Here is a 19123-nt window from a genome sequence, read left to right on the forward strand (position 1 = left end):
AGACCCTGCTCAACTCCCACCTCAAAAAACAAGGACATTAAAGGAATAAAAACAGAACAAGTGTAGGTGTTTGGGCAGCACATAATTTGGGAAAGGCAGGGCTCAGTTTTCCCCACCCTTATGCAGTGGTGAGGACCTCCTCTGCAGTCATTTTAACCAGATCCTCAAGGAATAAAAACCAGGATGGATGCCTGGGCCACAGCACCTTCCTCAGGCTGGGAGGGAGGGGTGCAGGGACAGCAGTACCCCTGGGACTATACTGTACTTGGGCCTCAGAAGGCCTGCTGGGCTGGATTGTAGTTGAAGGTAGACGGGACGTGGGGCCTCTCTTCTAGCTTGTCGTACTCCAGGTGGAACTCCTGAAGGGATTGAGAACACACAATCAGTAATGGAAGACTCCTGCTGAGTTTATATGGCCCAAGTGAGACTACTGATAAAACTACTGAACTACTGAACTAAAAACCCAGTGTGACATCACCAGTAACCGAGAGATACTGAAGGCCTACCTTGAGCCCCTTTACAAGCCGTTCTTGAGGGTCACAACCAACGTTAAAAACTCTTAAAAGTTCCCAAAACAAAACTAGTACGTAAAGCACGTAACTCCATCAAAGGAGATTCACAACTCATGGCATACATCTAAATCTAAAAAGGCACACACAGATAATGCTCTCTCTTAAAGGGATAGTTCGACATTTTGGCAATGAAGCCCTTTATCTACTTCCCCAGAGTCAGATGAACTCAAGGATACCATTTTTATGTTTCTGCATGCAGTTTGAAGAAAAATGCTAACTAGCGTTAGTGCAATTTCTAACTAGCGTTAGCACAATGACTAGACGTCTATGAAAACAGGTAGCATGCTAACTCTGGTTAGCATTGCACTAACTGTAGTTCGCATTGGCTCACAAAAATACATTTAACTTCTTTCATACTGGACGCTGAGACATACAAATTGTATACTAGAGTTAATCTGACTTTTGGGAAGTAGATTGCCAAAATCTCGGACTATCCCTTTAATGTTTAGTGTATTGATTTAGGGTAGTGGATCCTAAAGCCAATACCTTTACCTTGGCTACCTTCCTCCAGTTAAGACAATCAAAGAAGTAGTAGGTTCCCCTCTCGTAGGTGTTGGTCTTTAGTGTGGGCTCCATACCCGGCGCCCGCGTGATCCACACCCGCTCCTCCTTGTGGTACCGCCAGTCCCGGTTGAAGCTGCACCAACACCAGGCAGGAGAGAAAGAAATCCCATTACTGCACAGTCAAGTCAAAGAAAATACGCACAAATCGCTTATTGATAACAACCTATGGAAAGAACTGTGGTACTTTGGACAACTATTGGAAGAAACCAAAAAGTGATGCTGGGAGTTGAGGTGATGTAAAATCTCTAAAAAATCACTTTTGAGAGGAGTCTAATCATTTATAAATAAAAGATTAGCAAGGCACTAAATACTACAAACTAAGTTAAATGCCTTCAGTAGTAGTTTGGATGTGCTACTTACAGCTCTACTGCTGCCAGGAGCTGTAGCAGGTCTCCTCCGTTCATGTAGTACAGATAGAACAACAGGTCTTCACCGTAACGAGCCAGTTTAATAGCTGCCAGCTGAGGAGAGACGTCTTTATCAACACCATCATTCGTTTATCCGATGATGACATTGTGCTTTCTTCAAGAGCATAAGATCAATGCCACATGAAAGGGGGTGTTACACAAACTGATTAGATGACTGATTCATCACCTACCTTGTCCCGTATGTGAATGTTGGTTAAGTACTCAGACGGGACGTGGAAGTCTGAAAGAGAGGCGGCACCAGGGTCACCAAAAGGCTAGGTGCGGAGTGCGGGTGTGTGTGCGTGCGTCTTGGTGGAAAACAGTGGCAATTGTGGCAAATGAGTGGACTATACTGGTCAAATCAAACTTTGTCACATGCGCCGAATACAACAAGTGTAGATTTTACCGTGAAATGCTTACTTACAAGCCCTTAACCAACAGTGCAGTTCAAGAAGAAGAAATTTACCAAGAAGACTAAAATAAAAAGTAACACAATAAGAATGATGAGGCTAAATACAGGGGGCATCGGTACCGAGTCAATGTGCGGGGGTACTTGCTAGTTGAGATAATCCGTACATGTAGGTGGGGGCGAAATTACTGCATCGGTAACAAACAACCAGCAGTGTACAAAAAGGGGGGGGGGGGGTGTCAATGGAAATTGTCCGATGGCAATTTTATGAATTGTTCAGCAGTCTTATGGCTTGGGGGTAGAAGCTGTCGAGGAGCCTTTTGGTCCTAGACTTGGTGCTCCGGTACCGCTTGTCGTGCAGTAGCAGGGGGAAAAAGTCTACAACTTGGGTGACTGGAGTCTGACAATTTTATGGGCTTTCCTCTGACACCGCCTAGGTCCTGGATGGCAGGAAGCTTGGCCCCAGTGATGTACTGGGCCGCCGTTCGCACTACCCTCTGTAGCGCCTTACAGTCAGGTGCCCGAGCAGTTGCCATACCAGGCGGTGATGCAACCGGTCAGGATGCTCTCAATGGCGCAGCTGTAGAACTTGAGGATCTGGGGGCCCATGCCAAATCTTTTCAGTCTCCTGAGGGGTAAAAGGTTTTGTCGTGCCCTCTTCACGACTGTCTTGGTATGTTTGGACCATGATAGTTCGTTGCTGATGTGAACACCAAGGAACTTGAAACTCTCGAACCGCTCCACTACAACCCGTCGATGTTAATGGGGGCCGGATCGGCCTGTCTTTTCCTGTAGTCCACGATCAGCTCCTTAGTCTTGCTCACACTGAGGGAGAGGTTGTTGTCCTGGCACAACACTGCCAGTTCTCTGACCTCCTCCCTATAGTCCGTCTCATCGTTGTCGGTTATCAGGCCTACCACTGTTGTGTCGTCAGCAAACTTATTGATGGTGTTGGAGTCGTGTTTGGCCACGCAGTCGTGGGGGAACAGGGAATACAGGAGGGGACTAAGTACACACCCCTGAGGGGCCCCAGTGTTAAGGATCAGCATGGCAGATGTGTTGTTGCCTACTCTTACCACCTGGGAGCAGCACTTCAGGAAGTCCAGAGGGAGGTGTTTAGTCCCAGAGTCCTTAACTTAGTGATGAGCTTTGTGGGCATTATGGTGTTGAACGCTGAGCTGTAGTCAATGAACAGCATTCTCACATAGATGTTATTTTTGTCCAGGTGAGAAAGGGCAGTGTGGAGTACAATTGGGATTGCATCATCTGTGTATCTGTTGGGGTTATATGCGAATTGGAGTGGGTCTAGGGTGTCCAGGAGGATGCTGTTGATGTGAGCCATGACCAGCCTTTCAAAGCATTTAATGGCTACCAACTTGAGTGCCACAGGGCAGAGGATAGAATTATGGTCAGATTTGCCAAACGGAGGGTGGGGGAGAGCTTTGTATGCATCTCTGTGTGTGGAGTAAAGATGGTCTAGGGTTTTTTCCCCCCTGGTTGTACATGCAACATGCTGGTAAAAATTTGGTAAAACTGAATTAAGTTTGCCTGCATTAAAGTCCCTGGCCACTAGGAGCGTATTTTCTTCTTTGCTTATGACCTTATAGAGTTGGTTGAGAGTAGTCTTAGTGCCAGCTTCTCTTTGTGGTGGTAAATAGATGCCTATGAATAATACAGATGAGAACTCTCTTGGTAGATAGAGTGCCTGATGATAAGCTGTAGACCACACTATCTCAGGTGAGCAATACCTTGAGACTTCTTTAATATTAGACATTCCGCACCAGATGTTATTGACAAAAAGACACACCCCCACCCCTCGTCTTACCAGAGGTAGCATCTCTGTTCTGCTGGTGCATGGAAAATCCTGCCAGCTCTATATTGTCAGTATCTTCGTTCAGCCACGTCTCGGTGAAACATAAGATGTTCCCGTTTTTAATGTCCCGTTGGTAAGATAATCTTAATCGTAGGTCATCAGTTTTATTTTCCAATGATTGCCTTCCATTGTTCTTGCTAACGTGCAATGGGAGTTACTTGCTTGCCTCCGGATTCTCAGAAGGGTGCCCGATCTGCGGCCTCTTCTCCAGCATCTCTTCTTCGCGCAAAAGGCGTAGATCTGGGCCTGTTCCACTGAAAGCAGGATATCCTTCTTGTCGGACTCAATAAAGGAAAAAAAGTTTCCTACAGTCCGCGGTGAGTAATCGCTTTTCTGATGTCCAGAAGTTAGCAGTAACATTATGAAAACAATAAGTTAAAAAATAAGTTACACAAAACACACAAAAAAAATAACAAAATAGCACAATTGGTTGGGAGAATGTAAAACGTCAGCCATGTTCTTCAGCGCCTTCTTTGTGTCTGCACAGGTGTATGTGTCTTGGTGTGTGTGGTCAGGATAATATCTTACCAATGTCTTGAGGTCGACACGGTGCTGATGCCCAGGGGGAAGCAAACTTGGGGTACAGGTTTCTGTCAGGAAAGGAAGGGACATGTTACTCTCAAAATGGACTTAACTTAACCACTTTGATGATAAAGAACATCTGACAAAACTTAGATTTTTGAATTATGCATCCCCTCAACCTAATATTGAGACAGGGCAGCCATCTTACTCTGGAGAGTTGAGGTTGAGTCCCAATGTTGTGAGGTCACTTCCCAGCGCCAGGTGCACCATGCCTGGGTCCGTCTCCGCCGCTCGAATAAATGTCAGCAAGCCGATCATTCCAAACTGGTCCGTCACCATTCCCCTGGGAATGTTCGTCACCCGCCCTACAGATGAAGGAAAATCAACACAAAATTATAATCAACAAGTAGAGCTTATCCTCCAGCTAGTGCAAATTTGGACATCACCACTGGCCAACAGTCACGCAGAAACCATCTCAAAACCCACCCAGGTCGAGACCGAGAGGTGTGATTGGTTGAGAAGGCTCACCGTCAGGTAACACCTGGATCCCTTTCTTCTGGTTGTTGTTCTGTGCTGAGGTCGTCTTGTCTCCAGGGAACATAGGTCCATCTGCACTGGACGTGCTCTTGCCTGTAGAGTTTAGGTTCTGAACAAAGCAAAAAACAAATGAATTAATAATCATCTTATTTTTAATACATCTATAACCCACATGACATCATGGAACATTGCTTTTAATATAAGATATCTGCTCTTCTAAATCAAATCCAATTGTATTTGTCACGTGCCGAAAACAACAGGACCTTACCGTGAAATGCTTACTTACAAGCCCTTAACCAAAAATGCAGTTCAAGAATTTAGAAAATATTTACTAAATAACCAAAAGTAAACAAAAAGTAACAATGAAATGGCATAACAATAGCGAGGCTATATACAGGGGGTACCGAGTCAATGTGCGGGGGTACAGGTTAGTCGAGGTAGCTTGTACATGTCGGTTGGGGTAAAGTGACTATGCATAGATAATAAACAGCGAGCAGCAGAAGTGTAAAAACAAAGGGGGGAGGGGGTCAATGTAAATAGTCCAGGTGGCCATTTGGTTAATTGTTTAGCAGTCTCGTAGCTTGGAGGTAGAAGCTGTTATGGGGCCAATTGGACCTAGACTTGGTGCTCCAGTACCGCTTGCCGTGAGGTAGCAGAGAGAACAGTCTATGACTAGGGTGACTGGAGTCGTTGACAATTTTATGGGCCTTCCTCTGACACCGCCTAGTATACAGGTCCTGGATGGCCGGAAGCTTGGCCCCAGTGATGTATTGGGCCGTACGCACTACCCTCTGTAGTGCCTTACGGTCGGATGCCGAGCAGTTGCCATACCAGGCGGTGACGCAACCGGTCAGGATGCTCTCAATGGTGCAGCTGTAGAACTTTTTCAGGATCTGGGGACCCATGTCAAATCTTTTCAGTCTCCTGAGGGGGAAAGGTGTTGTCGTGCCCTCTTCACGACTGTCTTGGTGTGTTTGGACCATGATAGTTTGTTGGTAATGTGGATACCAAGGAACTTGAAACTCTCGACTCGCTCCAACACAGCTCTGTTGATGTTAATGGGGGCCTGTTCGGCCATCCTTTTCCTGTAGTCACATTGAGGGAGAGGAAGTTGTCCTGGCACCACACTGCCAGGTCTCTGCCCTCCTCTCTAGAGGCTGTCTCATGTGGATATTACAAACTCGGTCAGGGAGAGGTTGAAAATGTCAGTGAAAACACTTCCCGCTCCTTGAAAGCGGCAGCTCTAGAACTTTAGTTCGGTACGGATGTTGCCTGTAACCCATGGCTTCTGGTTGGGATATGTACGTACGGCCACTGTGGGGACGACGTCGTCAATGCACTTATTGAAGAAGCTGGTGATTGAGGTGGTATAGGTATGGTATTAGGTAAAACGGATTTAAGGTAAAAAACAGATTTAAAGTATGCCTGCATTAAAGTCCCTGGCCACTGTGGGCGCCGCTTCTGGATGAGCATTTACAGCTCGTTGAATGCGGCCTTAGCGCCAGTATTGGTTTGTGGAGCTAAATAGACGGCCACAAATAATATAGATGAGAACTCTCTTGGTAGATAGTGTGGTCTACAGCTTATCATGAGGTACTCTACCTCAGACGAGCAATACCTTGAGATTTCTTTAATATTAGACATCGCGCACCAGTTGTTATTGACAAATAGACACACACCCCCGCCCCTCGTCTTAACAGACGTAGCTGCTCTGTCCTGCCAATGCACGGAAAACCCAGCCATCTCTATATTATCCGTGTCATCGTTCAGCCACGACTCAGTGAAACATAAGATATTACTGTTTTTTATGTCCCGTTGATAGGATAGTCATCGAGATTGTTTTCCTAACAAAGCACCCCAACCTTCTCCCTCTGTATCTCCACCTTTTCTTCATGCAAATGACGGGGTCTGGGCCTGTTCTCCGGAGAGCAGTATATCCTTTGCGTCAGACTCATTAAGAGACAAAAATCTTTGTCCAGTTCGAGGTGAGTAATTACTGTTCTGATGCCCAGAAGCTCTTTTCGGTCATAAGAGACGGTAGTAGCAACTTTATGTACAAAATAAGTTATAAGCAATGCGAAAAAACAAACCAAATAGCACAGTTGGTTAGGAGCCCGTAAAAAGGCGGCCATCCCCCCCCCGGCGCCATTATATTAGACATATATATATGGTGAAACACTTGAATATGCAGTAGCTGTTGCTGCTTAATATAAGGAGGCCTTGCCTGGTTTCCTGTCCGTTTCAGCTTTAACCATGTTTGGCATGACAACGACCAAGGAAAACAGACTGACAACCAGGCTAAAGTAAGCCTGTGTCTGCGTTACTCACTGTCTTGCTGTCATCATTGCTCAACGTGGGGTCCTTGTAGTTGGGACCAGGCAGTGCAGGGAAGTCCTCGTTGTGGATGGAGAAATCCTGCGTCGGCTCATTCGATGGCTTCGTCACCATGCCAACTGATGAGGTCATGAGATGAAGAGAAGAGGCTTCTTAAATAAATCACCACAATGAGAAAGAAGTTTAGCCTTGTTTTTTTAAATATATACATACATATATATATATACACACACACACACACACACACACACACACACACATATACACTGCTCAAAAAAATAAAGGGAACACTTAAACAACACAATGTAACTCCAAGTCAATCACACTTCTGTGAAATCAAACTGTCCACTTAGGAAGCAACACTGATTGACAATAAACTTCACATGCTGTTATGCAAATGGAATAGACAACAGGTGGAAATTATAGGCAATTAGCAAGACACCCCCAATAAAGGAGTGGTTCTGCAGGTGGGGACCACAGACCACTTCTCAGTTCCTATGCTTCCTGGCTGATGTTTTGGTCACTTTTGAATGCTGGCGGTGCTTTCACTCTAGTGGTAGCATGAGACGGAGTCCACAACCCATACAAGTGGCTCAGGTAGTGCAGCTCATCCAGGATGGAACATCAATGCGAGCTGTGGCAAGAAGGTTTGTTGTGTCTGTCAGCGTAGTGTCCAGAGCATGGAGGCGCTACCAGGAGACAGGCCAATACATCAGGAGACGTGGAGGCCGTAGGAGGGCAACAACCCAGCAGCAGGACCGCTACCTCCACTTTTGTGCAAGGAGGAGCAGGAGGAGCACTGCCAGAGCCCTGCAAAATGACCTCCAGCAGGCCACAAATGTGCATGTGTCTGCTCAGACGGTCAGAAACAGACTCCATGAGGGTGGTATGAGGGCCAGACGTCCACAGTTGGGGGTTGTGCTTACAGCCCAACACCGTGCAGGACGTTTTTCATTTGCCAGAGAACACCAAGATTGGCAAATTCACCACTGGCGCCCTGTGCTCTTCACAGATGAAACCAGGTTCACACTGAGCACGTGACAGACGTGACAGTCTGGAGACGCCGTTGAGAACGTTCTGCTGCCTGCAACATCCTCCAGCATGACCGGTTTGGCGGTGGGTCAGTCATGGTGTGGGGGGCCGCACATATATATATATATATACACACAGTGCCTTGCGAAAGTATTCGGCCCCCTTGAACTTTGCGACCTTTTGCCACATTTCAGGCTTCAAACATAAAGATATAAAACTGTATTTTTTTGTGAAGAATCAACAACAAGTGGGACACAATCATGAAGTGGAACGACATTTATTGGATATTTCAAACTTTTTTAACAAATCAAAAACTGAAAAATTGGGCGTGCAAAATTATTCAGCCCCCTTAAGTTAATACTTTGTAGCGCCACCTTTTGCTGCGATTACAGCTGTAAGTCGCTTGGGGTATGTCTCTAACAGTTTTGCATATTAAGAGACTGACATTTTTTCCCATTCCTCCTTGCAAAACAGCTCGAGCTCAGTGAGGTTGGATGGAGAGCATTTGTGAACAGCAGTTTTCAGTTCTTTCCACAGATTCTCGATTGGATTCAGGTCTGGACTTTGACTTGGCCATTCTAACACCTGGATATGTTTATTTTTGAACCATTCCATTGTACATTTTGCTTTATGTTTTGGATCATTGTCTTGTTGGAAGACAAATCTCTGTCCCAGTCTCAGGTCTTTTGCAGACTGCATCAGGTTTTCTTCCAGAATGGTCCTGTATTTGGCTCCATCCATCTTCCCATCAATTTGAACCATCTTCCCTGTCCCTGCTGAAGAAAAGCAGGCCCAAACCATGATGCTGCCACCACCATGTTTGACAGTGGGGATGGTGTGTTCAGGCTGATGAGCTGTGTTGCTTTTACGCCAAACATAACGTTTTGCATTGTTGCCAAAAAGTTCAATTTTGGTTTCATCTGACCAGAGCACCTTCTTCCACATGTTTGGTGTGTCTCCCAGGTGGCTTGTGGCAAACTTTAAACAACACTTTTTATGGATATCTTTAAGAAATGGCTTTCTTCTTGCCACTCTTCAATAAAAGGCCAGATTTGTGCAATATATGACTGATTGTTGTCCTATGGACAGAGTCTCCCACCTTAGCTGTAGATCTCTGCAGTTCATCCAGAGTGATCATGGGCCTCTTGGCTGCATCTCTGATCAGTCTTCTCCTTGTATGAGCTGAAAGTTTAGAGGGACGGCCAGGTCTTGGTAGATTTGCAGTGGTCTGATACTCCTTCCATTTCAATATTATCGCTTGCACAGTGCTCTTTGGGATGTTTAAAGCTTGGGAAATCTTTTTGTATCCAAATCCGGCTTTAGACTTCTTCACAACCGTATCTCGGACCTGCCTGGTGTGTTCCTTGTTCTTCATGATGCTCTCTGCGCTTTTAACGGACCTCTGAGACTATCACAGTGCAGGTGCATTTATACGGAGACTTGATTACACACAGGTGGATTGTATTTATCATCATTAGTCATTTAGGTCAACATTGGATCAGAGATCCTCACTGAACTTCTGGAGAGAGTTTGCTGCACTGAAAGTAAAGGGGCTGAATAATTTTGCACGCCCAATTTTTCAGTTTTTGATTTGTTAAAAAAGTTAGAAATATCCAATAAATGTCGTTCCACTTCATGATTGTGTCCCACTTGTTGTTGATTCGTCACAAAAAAATACAGTTTTATATCTTTATGTTTGAAGCCTGAAATGTGGCAAAAGGTCGCAAAGTTCAAGGGGGCCGAATACTTTCGCAAGGCACTGTGTGTGTATATATATATATATATATATATATATATATGTATATATATATATATACACACACACACACACACACACACACACACACAGTGGGGCAAAAAAGTATTTAGTCAGCCACCAATTGTGCAAGTTCTCCCACTTAAAAAGATGAGGCCTGTAATTTTCATCATAGGTACACTTCAACTATGACAGACAAAATGAGGAAAAACATTCAGAAAATCACATTGTAGGATTTTTAATGAATTAATTAGCAAATTATGGTGGAAAATAAGTATTTGGTCAATAACAAAAGTTTCTCAATACTTTGTTATATACCCTTTGTTGGCAATGACAGAGGTCAAACGTTTTCTGTAAGTCTTCACAAGGTTTTCACACACGGTTGCTGGTATTTTGGCCCATTCCTCCATGCAGATCTCCTCTAGAGCAGTGATGTTTTGGGGCTGTTGCTGGGCAACACGGACTTTCAACTCCCTCCAAATATTTTCTATGGGGTTGAGATCTGGAGACTGGCTAGGCCACTCCAGAACCTTGAAATGCTTCTTACGAAGGCACTCCTTCGTTGCCCGGGCGGTGTGTTTGGGATCATTGTCATGCTGAAGGATCCAGCCACGTTTCATCTTCAATGCCCTTGCTGATGGAAGCAGGTTTTCACTCAAAATCTCACGATACATGGCCCCATTCATTCTTTCTTTTACACAGATCAGTCATCCTGGTCCCTTTGCAGAAAAACAGCCCCAAAGCATGTTTCCACCCCCATGCGTCACAGTAGGTATGGTGTTCTTTGGATGCAACTCAGCATTCTTTGTCCTCCAAACACGACGAGTTGAGTTTTTACCAAAAAGTTATATTTTGGTTTCATCTGACCATATGACATTCTCCCAATCTTCTTCTGGATCATCCAAATGCTCTCTAGCAAACTTCAGACGGGCCTGGACATGTACTGGCTTAAGCAGGGGGACACGTCTGGCACTGCAGGATTTGAGTCCCAGGCGGCGTAGTGTGTTACTGATGGTAGGCTTTGTTACTTTGGTCCCAGCTCTCTGCAGGTCATTCACTAGGTCCCCCCGTGTGGTTCTGTGATTTTTGCTCACCGTTCTTGTGATCATTTTGACCCCACGGGGTGAGATCCCAGATCGAGGGAGATTATCAGTGGTCTTGTATGTCTTCCATTTCCTAATAATTGCTCCCACAGTTGATTTCTTCAAACCAAGCTGCTTACCTATTGCAGATTCAGTCTTCCCAGCCTGGTGCAGGTCTATAATTTTGTTTCTGGTGTCCTTTGACAGCTCTTTGGTCTTGGCCATAGTGGAGTTTGGAGTGTGACTGTTTCAGGTTGTGGACAGGTGTCTTTTATACTGATAACAAGTTCAAACAGGTGCCATTAATACAGGTAACGAGTGGAGGACAGAGGAGCCTCTTAAAGAAGAAGTTACAGGTCTGTGAGAGCCAGAAATCTTGCTTGTTTGTAGGTGACCAAATACTTATTTTCCACCATAATTTTCAAATAAATTAAAAATCCTACAATATGATTTTTTGGATTATTTTCCCTCATTTTGTCTGTCATAGTTGAAGTGTACCTATGATGAAAATTACAGGCCTCTCATATTTTTAAGTGAGAGAACTTGCACAATTGGTGGCTGACTAAATACTTTTTTGCCCCACTGTATTTATGTGTGTGTGTATATGTGTATATATATATATATATATATATATATATATATATATATATATATATATATATATATATATATATATACACACACACACACACACCATTGGACAAGGCCTTTTCCCTTTCTTCATCACATGACTCGCCACTGTTTTGAAGAGAGACAAGTGAACTGAGTATTTACAATGAGAATGTGTCAAGCAGTACTGACTGACCCACAGTAACGTGATGAGTCCGATGCTTTTTACACATGCACTGCCAAGTGCCTTTAGCATCCAAGCCTAGTGCATTAACAATGAGCCCTTCTTTTTAGTGCACTACGTTGAGCCCTTACTATAGGTAGCCCGCCTAGATTAACCAACAATTATAATTCCTTACTAGTGTGCTATAAAGACATCTTACCATAGGGGGCCCTTCCAGCTAGTGGGTTGAGAAGTGGCGTTGGGTTTCCGCTTCCTTCCCTCCGGCTCCTGTCTGCTAAAGCAGGGAAGTCGGACAGGTCTAGCCCCGTCACGTTTTCACTACCGTCTGTGAGAGGGAGGGTTAAAGACTTGTAAGAAAGCCATATGGGTAGGTAAATGTATGTTACTATTCATGCTGACTGTGTGTCTTATAGATTGTGTGAATGGATAGGAAAGTGAACGTTACAAATACTGATGTATCAATCAATGGCCAGACTGAGCATCAGATAGTTGGTTATTATGAAGTGACACACTACTAACCTGTGCCATTGAAGATGTTGCTTGATAACGAGTTGTTCATCCCAAACGCCTGGTTCCGGTTCATCCCGAATCCTGACATGCTACAGAAATACAGAGGACAACTTTAGGCTCCAACTGGAGCACCTTAATATCTACTTCCAATCATCACAAAAAACAATTGATTTATACTTTTATACAGAGTTGAGAACCGCAGATCTTTCAATTGTATGGCCAGCCAGACCGTGTCACTGTGTACCTGTTGATGGTGAAGGGCTGCCGTGCAGGCTGCTGTTTGGGCATACAGATGATGCTGGGGGAGCTGCGGTTGGGGCTGCCAAGCCCTGAGCTGCCCATGCTGTTGGTCCTGCTGCTGACCATCCCGATGCCCTGGCCCACCTGGGAGTGGTTCAGCATGTTCCTCGAGTTCATCGGCAGGATTCCCCTGCGGAGGACACATCATGGGTTGGAGATAGATGGGAGGACAGAATGGGTTGATATGAAGCCAGATGATGATTTTACTAATAAATGTCCTGTCCTGCTCTGCAACCACTGAACTGAACTGACTGGCTAACTAATTAGCAGCAGAATAATGATTCCATGGCATTCAAGCACACTGGCTTATGTGTTATATGTCTGTCTCCAGAATATCTCAATTCAATGGGCTTTATTGGCATGGGAAACATATGTTTACATTGCCAAAGCTATATCTCTCTCTCCAGCATCTCTGTCTCACGTCTCATCTCTTAAACACACCTGCTTGGCGAGGGCGGGGTATGGAGGGACATGGTGGGCACCCCCGTGGTGGGGGTGATATGGCTCGGTAGCTGGGTGCCTTGCGTTAAGCTGCGGTTTAACTGAGTGTTGTTTCCCATGCCCCTTATCGAGAAGCCTAGTGCACCTGCAACGCGAGAAATAGAAACAGTAAACATGGGTCTCTCTTACCAACTTCCAAAGTGACCAATAGATTGGATATCTCTTAAAGTAATCTTTTGAAATCAACAAGAAGTGCCTAAGGGAATAGTGCTGAAGTCTGATTTAAATATACCCAATTCTAAACAGGTATATCGGGTAATTATTTGTAATGATCAAATTGCTCCAGGTATGACTTGACTACCAAATTGTTACAGACATAAATGTATTATGGACTTAGTAGGAAAGACCCTGAAAACAGATGCAGTCAGCTTACTCTGTGGGCCGTATAAACTGGCACCAAGCTGGGACAGTTGACCTGATGACGACGGTGAGGGAGACGAGAGCATCTGGAAGAAGAGAAGAGATAAACCACATAATGAGAGGAGGGAGTACTGGAAACAAGAACAGCCAGAGATGACAGTGCCTTTATCAATAACACAACTGCACATTCGGGCAGTTCATATATCATGTTTTACAAATCACACAGGAATTTGGGTATTCAATTTCAAGGATAATAATAACACCATCAATGCTAAGGCACAGATATAAAGTTAGGCATATACACTCCCCTATGTATTTATTTGGGCGGTGAAGCTAATACGTTTAATTTGGCTCTATATTCCAGCATTTTTTAGATCAAACATTTCATATGAGGCGACAGCACAGAATATCACCTTTTATTTCAGCTTATTTTCATGCATATCTGTCTTACCATTTAGAAAGTAATGTCTCCCTATTTGAAGGTGTTATAAGTATTTTGACAAATTCACTTGTGTGTATTAAAGTAGTCAAAAGTATAGTATTTGGTCCCATATTCCTATCACGCAATGAACTTGTTTATCTGCATTTGCAGTTTGTTTTGGTTGTGTTTCAGATTACAGTGACTTCAGAAAGTATTCACACTGCCTGACTTTTGTGTTACAAATTCTGTAAAAATGGTTGTTGAACCATGTTCAGGTCTTGCCATAGATTTTCAAGCAGATTTAAGTCGCCACTGAGGAACATTCACTGTCTTCTTGGTAAGCAACTCCAGTGTAGATTTGGTCTTGTGTTTTAGGTTTCAACTCCAAGTGTCAGTGTCTGGTGGAAAGCAGACTGAACCAGGTTTTCCTCTAGGATTTTGCCTGTACTTAACTCCATTCGGTTTCTTTTTTATCCTAAAAAACTCCCCAAACCTTAACGATTACAAGCACACCCATAACATGATGCAGCCACAACTATGCTTGAAAATATGGAGCGTGGTACTGAGTAATGTGTTGTATTTGCCCCAAATATAACACTTTCTATTCAGGACAAAAAGTGAGTCAATTACTTTTAGGGCCGACTCCATTTAGTTGACTGGTCGATTGTTTGGTCGATAGGCTGTTTGTCGACTAAGATTTCTTTAATCAAGCAGTCGCAAAAATGTTTTTTCTTCTTCATGGTGCACAAGACACCTGTCTGATTCACACCTGTTTCAGTGGAGTAATTCATTGTGGAGGCCATGGGGATGGCACAGTCAATCACTTTAAAACATGTGATACTTAAATTGTACATGGTTATATTATGCAAAAATAATGGTGCAACATTAATAAATATATTATTTTATAACATATGCGCTTTCTTCATTATTGGATAGCGGTCACTGTCCGCGGCTCTGAAACAATCTTCGGTGCGCCGTAGAATTGCTGCCTTTCCCTATGTTGCTATGTGAATAATAGAAAAGTTAACCAGCATATTGGTGTTGAGTACAATGCGGCAGAGGACGCAGCGGGGTAAGTAGAAGAGGAAACAGCCCTTGCCTTAATTGTCTGATAAAATTGAGGAGAGGAAACACCATTTTAATTAGATCTATAATCAATAGCCTAACTGTTAAATGTGCCTGGCTTTATAAATCATCCATATATACAGTCCATCTGGAAAGTATTCAGACCCCTTGACTTATTCCACATTTTGTTACATTACAGCCTTATTCTAAAATTTATTAAATTGTTTTTTCCCCTCATCAACCTACAGACAATACTTATTATTTATTTAACCTTTATTTAACTAGGCAAGCCAGTTAAGAACAAATTCTTATTTACAATGACGGCCTACCAAAAGGCAAAAAGGCCTCATGCGGGGACTGGGACCTGGGATTAAAAACAAATACAATATAAATATAGGACAAAACACACATCACAACAAGAGACAAAACACAACACTACATTAAGAGAGACCTAAGACAACAACATAGCAAGGCAGCAAAACATGACAACACAGCATGGTAGCAACACAAAACATGGTACAAACATTATTGGGCACAGTCGACAGCACAAAGGTCAAGAAGGTAGAGACAATACATCACACAAAGCAGCCACAACTGTCAGTAAGAGTGTCCATGATCGTCTTTGAATGAAGAGATTGAGATAAAACGGTCCAGTTTGAGTGTTTGTTACAGCTCGTTCCAGTCGCTAGCTGCAGCGAACTGAAAAGAGGAGCGAACCAGGGATGTGTGTGCTTTGGGGACCTTTAACAGATTGTGACTGGCAGAACGGGTGTTGTATGTGGAGGATGAGGGCTGCAGTAGATATCTCAGATAGGGGGGAGTGAGGCCTAAGAGGGTTTTATAAATAAGCATCAACCAGTGGGTCTTGCAATAGGTATACAGAGTTGACAAGCTTACAGAGGAGTAGAGTGCAGTGATGTGTCCTATAAGGAGCATTGGTAGCTAATGTGATGGCCGAATGGTAAAGAACATCTAGCCACTTGAGAGCACCCTTACCTACCGATCTATAAAATATGTCTCCGTAATCTAGCATGGGTAGGATGGTCATCTGGATCAGGATTAGTTTGGCAGCTGGGGTGAAAGAGGAGCGATTACGATAGAGGAAACCAAGTCTAGATTTAACTTTAGCCTGCAGCTTTGATATGTGCTGAGAGAAGGACAGTGCACAGCCTAGCCATACTCCCAAGTACATGTATGAGGTGACTACCTCAAGCTCTAAACCCTCAGAGGTAGTAATCACAATAGTGGGGAGAGGGGCATTCAGGGCCATCTGTGTATAAGACTATCATCTGCATATAAATGGGTGAGAGAGCTTCCTACTGCCTGAGCTATGTTGTTGATGTAAATTGAGAAGAGCGTGGGGCCTAGGATTGAGCCTTGGGGTACCCGGTGACAGGCCGTGGCTGAGACAGCAGATTTTCTGACTTTATATACTGCACTCTTTGAGAGGTAGTTAGCAAACCAGGCCAAAGACCGAGCTATGTTGTTGATGTAAATTGAGAAGAGCGTGGGGCCTAGGATTGAGCCTTGGGGTACCCGGTGACAGGCCGTGGCTGAGACAGCAGATTTTCTGACTTTATATACTGCACTCTTTGAGAGGTAGTTAGCAAACCAGGCCAAAGACCCATCAGAGACACCAATAGTCCTTAGCCGGCCCACAAGAATGGAATGGTCTACCATATCAAAAGCTTTGGCCAAGTCAATAAAAATAGCAGCACAATATTGCTTAGAATCAAGGGCAATTGTGACATCATTGAGGACCTTTAAGGTTGCAGTGACACATCCATAACCTGACCAGAAATCCGATTGCATACCAGAGAGAATACTACAGACAAGAAAATCAAGAAAGCCAGTCAGTTAATTATTGACAAGTTTTTCCAACACTTTTGATAAACAGCGCGAAATAGAAATAGGCCTATAACAGTTAGGATCAGCTTGATCTCCCCCTTCAAATACAAGACAAACTGTGGCTGCCTTCCAAGCAATGGGAACATCCCCAGAAAGGAGAGAGGTTAAAAAGGTTGGCGATAGGCATGGCGATGATAGGGGCAGCAACCTTAAAGAAGAAAGGGTCTAAACCATATGATCCAGATGTTTTTTGGGGTCAAGTTTAAGGAGCTCCTTTAGCACCTCAGACTCAGTGACTGCCTGCAGGGAGGAACTTTGAAGCGGGGCAGGGGAAAAAGAGGGAGGAGCATCGGGATAGTTGCATTAGAAGGGGTGGGAGATGAGGAAATGTTGGACAGGCAAGGAGGCATGGCTGAGTCAAATAGGAATCCTGACTTAATGAAGTGGTGATTAAAGAGCTCAGCCATGTGCTTCTTGTCAGTAACAACCACATCCTCAATATTAAGGGACATGGGCAGCTGTGAGGAGGAGGGTTTATTCTTCAGGTCTTTAACTGTTTTCCAGAACTTCTTGGGGTTAGACCCAAAGAGAGAGAACTGCTCCTTAAAGTAACTAACTTTGGCCTTCCGGATAGCCTGAGAGCACCTATTTCTCATTTACCTGAATGATACCCAGTCAGTCTGAGTATGCATGTGCCGAGCCTTTGGCCAAATACAATTCTTGAGGTGGAGTAACTTTGCAAGACCAGACCACGGTCGAGCCAGGGGCTGAACCTGTTTTAATTCTCATTTTCTTTATGGGGGCGTGTTTGTTAACAGTACCACTGAAAATATCAAAAAAGAAGGTCCAAGCGTCTTCGACAGAATGGATCAAGCTGATTCTATACCATATTACAGAGGCCAGTTCACGAAGGAAGGCTTGCTCATTAAAGACAAACCAGGACAGGTCGTTTCACTGACCAGCCATTACGAACACAGGCTGTAAAACAGTGATCACTAAGGTCATACCCCATAATGACAAAGAAATTTCAGACATTTTTGCATACGGTGACCGTATTACTGCCAGTCACGAGTCATGACCACAGTCAAATTCCACATTGATTCAATGTAACTAGGCTCCTCAAAAACTGTGCACTTTCTAACAGTCATCAAGTCACTAATGGCCTGGTACTCAGCACTCTATTGTCCTTCTAATCACTCTGACATCAATGCAAATGCAATCAAAAATCAAACACTTCATGATTGAATTTGAATTATCTTGCAGAGATAGCAATCGAAGAAACTAACATTATTGGAAAATCTGGTGTATTGACTTTCCTTGATTTAACCACGCCTTCCCATATGGAAAGAAAAGAGGGGAAGATCTGAGCGGTCCCGCCAGGCCCAGTTTGACAATAACAGGTGGAAACTGATTCTAAAACACTGTCATGGATAATGTTTCAAAGCCAAACACAACTTCAGCCATTTGGCGCATTTTGGATTGAAGTCAAATGCGAGAGGTCAGCCAATAAACCTGGATGAAGGCATTTGCCGAATATGCAAGATTAAAATCATTGATTAACACGCAAACACATCAAATCTCAGAAGCCACCTTCGAATTAACCACCCTGCTAAATTTGCTGAACTAAGAGGAACCTCTACCACATCAACAGGTTGCGGCAAAATGTGCGTCAAGGGGCAGCTGAGTGTTGTGCAGGCGTTCTCCCGAGTGGAGAAATGCAAACGAGAAAGCAACAAATGGCAGAGAATAACTGACCATGTGACTCGCTACTTGGTAAGGGAGAAGATTCCGTTTGATTCAGTTGAAAAGCAATCATTTAAAGAATTATTGCAGGAAACGGACAATCAGTATGAGTTACCATCGAGAGCATTCTTCTCACGAACGGCTGTTCCCAATATGTATCAGAAAGTGAGGGGAGAAATTCTCCAAGAACTCAAAGGCATACCCAATTTCTCTCTCACAACAGATATGTGGTCTAGTGTAAACATGACCCGATACATGAGCCTGACTGTTCACTACATATCCAGTGATTGGTCTCTCATGTTCCATTGTCTTGAGACGACCTATATGCCAGAGAACCATACTACGGACAACCTGAGTGAAGCTCTCCGGTCCATGATGGCAGAGTGGGCATTGGATGAGAAGGAAGTGTCCGGCATCACAACTGACAACGGGGCAAACTGACAACGGGGCAAAAGTTGTTGCAAGTCAGAAAGACTTGTGCAATGTAGGACACT

General features: G+C 44.0%; 1 protein-coding gene across 3 annotated transcripts in view; it reads right to left on the reverse strand.

The window, feature by feature from the left end:
• The window catches only part of LOC139370026 (CCR4-NOT transcription complex subunit 2-like), a 28501-nt gene that overhangs the window by 540 nt on the left and 8838 nt on the right, over nt 1-19123 (reverse strand). Inside the window, exons 3-15 of one of the 3 annotated variants that reach the window (XM_071109339.1) lie at nt 13566-13638; nt 13133-13277; nt 12636-12821; nt 12401-12480; nt 12081-12206; nt 7213-7337; nt 4876-4993; nt 4556-4712; nt 4354-4415; nt 1735-1784; nt 1497-1597; nt 1065-1209; nt 1-359 (exon numbers count right to left, since the gene is read on the reverse strand). The exon at nt 1-359 is cut by the window's left edge and continues 540 nt beyond it. In XM_071109339.1, coding sequence (XP_070965440.1) covers nt 273-359; nt 1065-1209; nt 1497-1597; nt 1735-1784; nt 4354-4415; nt 4556-4712; nt 4876-4993; nt 7213-7337; nt 12081-12206; nt 12401-12480; nt 12636-12821; nt 13133-13277; nt 13566-13638 — 1455 coding nt within the window. In that variant the 3' untranslated portion in view covers nt 1-272. Of the gene's footprint in view, nt 360-1064; nt 1210-1496; nt 1598-1734; nt 1785-4353; nt 4416-4555; nt 4713-4875; nt 4994-7212; nt 7371-12080; nt 12207-12400; nt 12481-12635; nt 12822-13132; nt 13278-13565; nt 13639-19123 lie in introns of all 3 variants that reach the window. The other 2 variants (XM_071109330.1, XM_071109322.1) reach the window with 2 other exon arrangements.

The sequence above is a fragment of the Oncorhynchus clarkii genome, chromosome 2 (assembly GCF_045791955.1).
Source record: "Oncorhynchus clarkii lewisi isolate Uvic-CL-2024 chromosome 2, UVic_Ocla_1.0, whole genome shotgun sequence".
Taxonomy (NCBI): domain Eukaryota; kingdom Metazoa; phylum Chordata; class Actinopteri; order Salmoniformes; family Salmonidae; genus Oncorhynchus; species Oncorhynchus clarkii.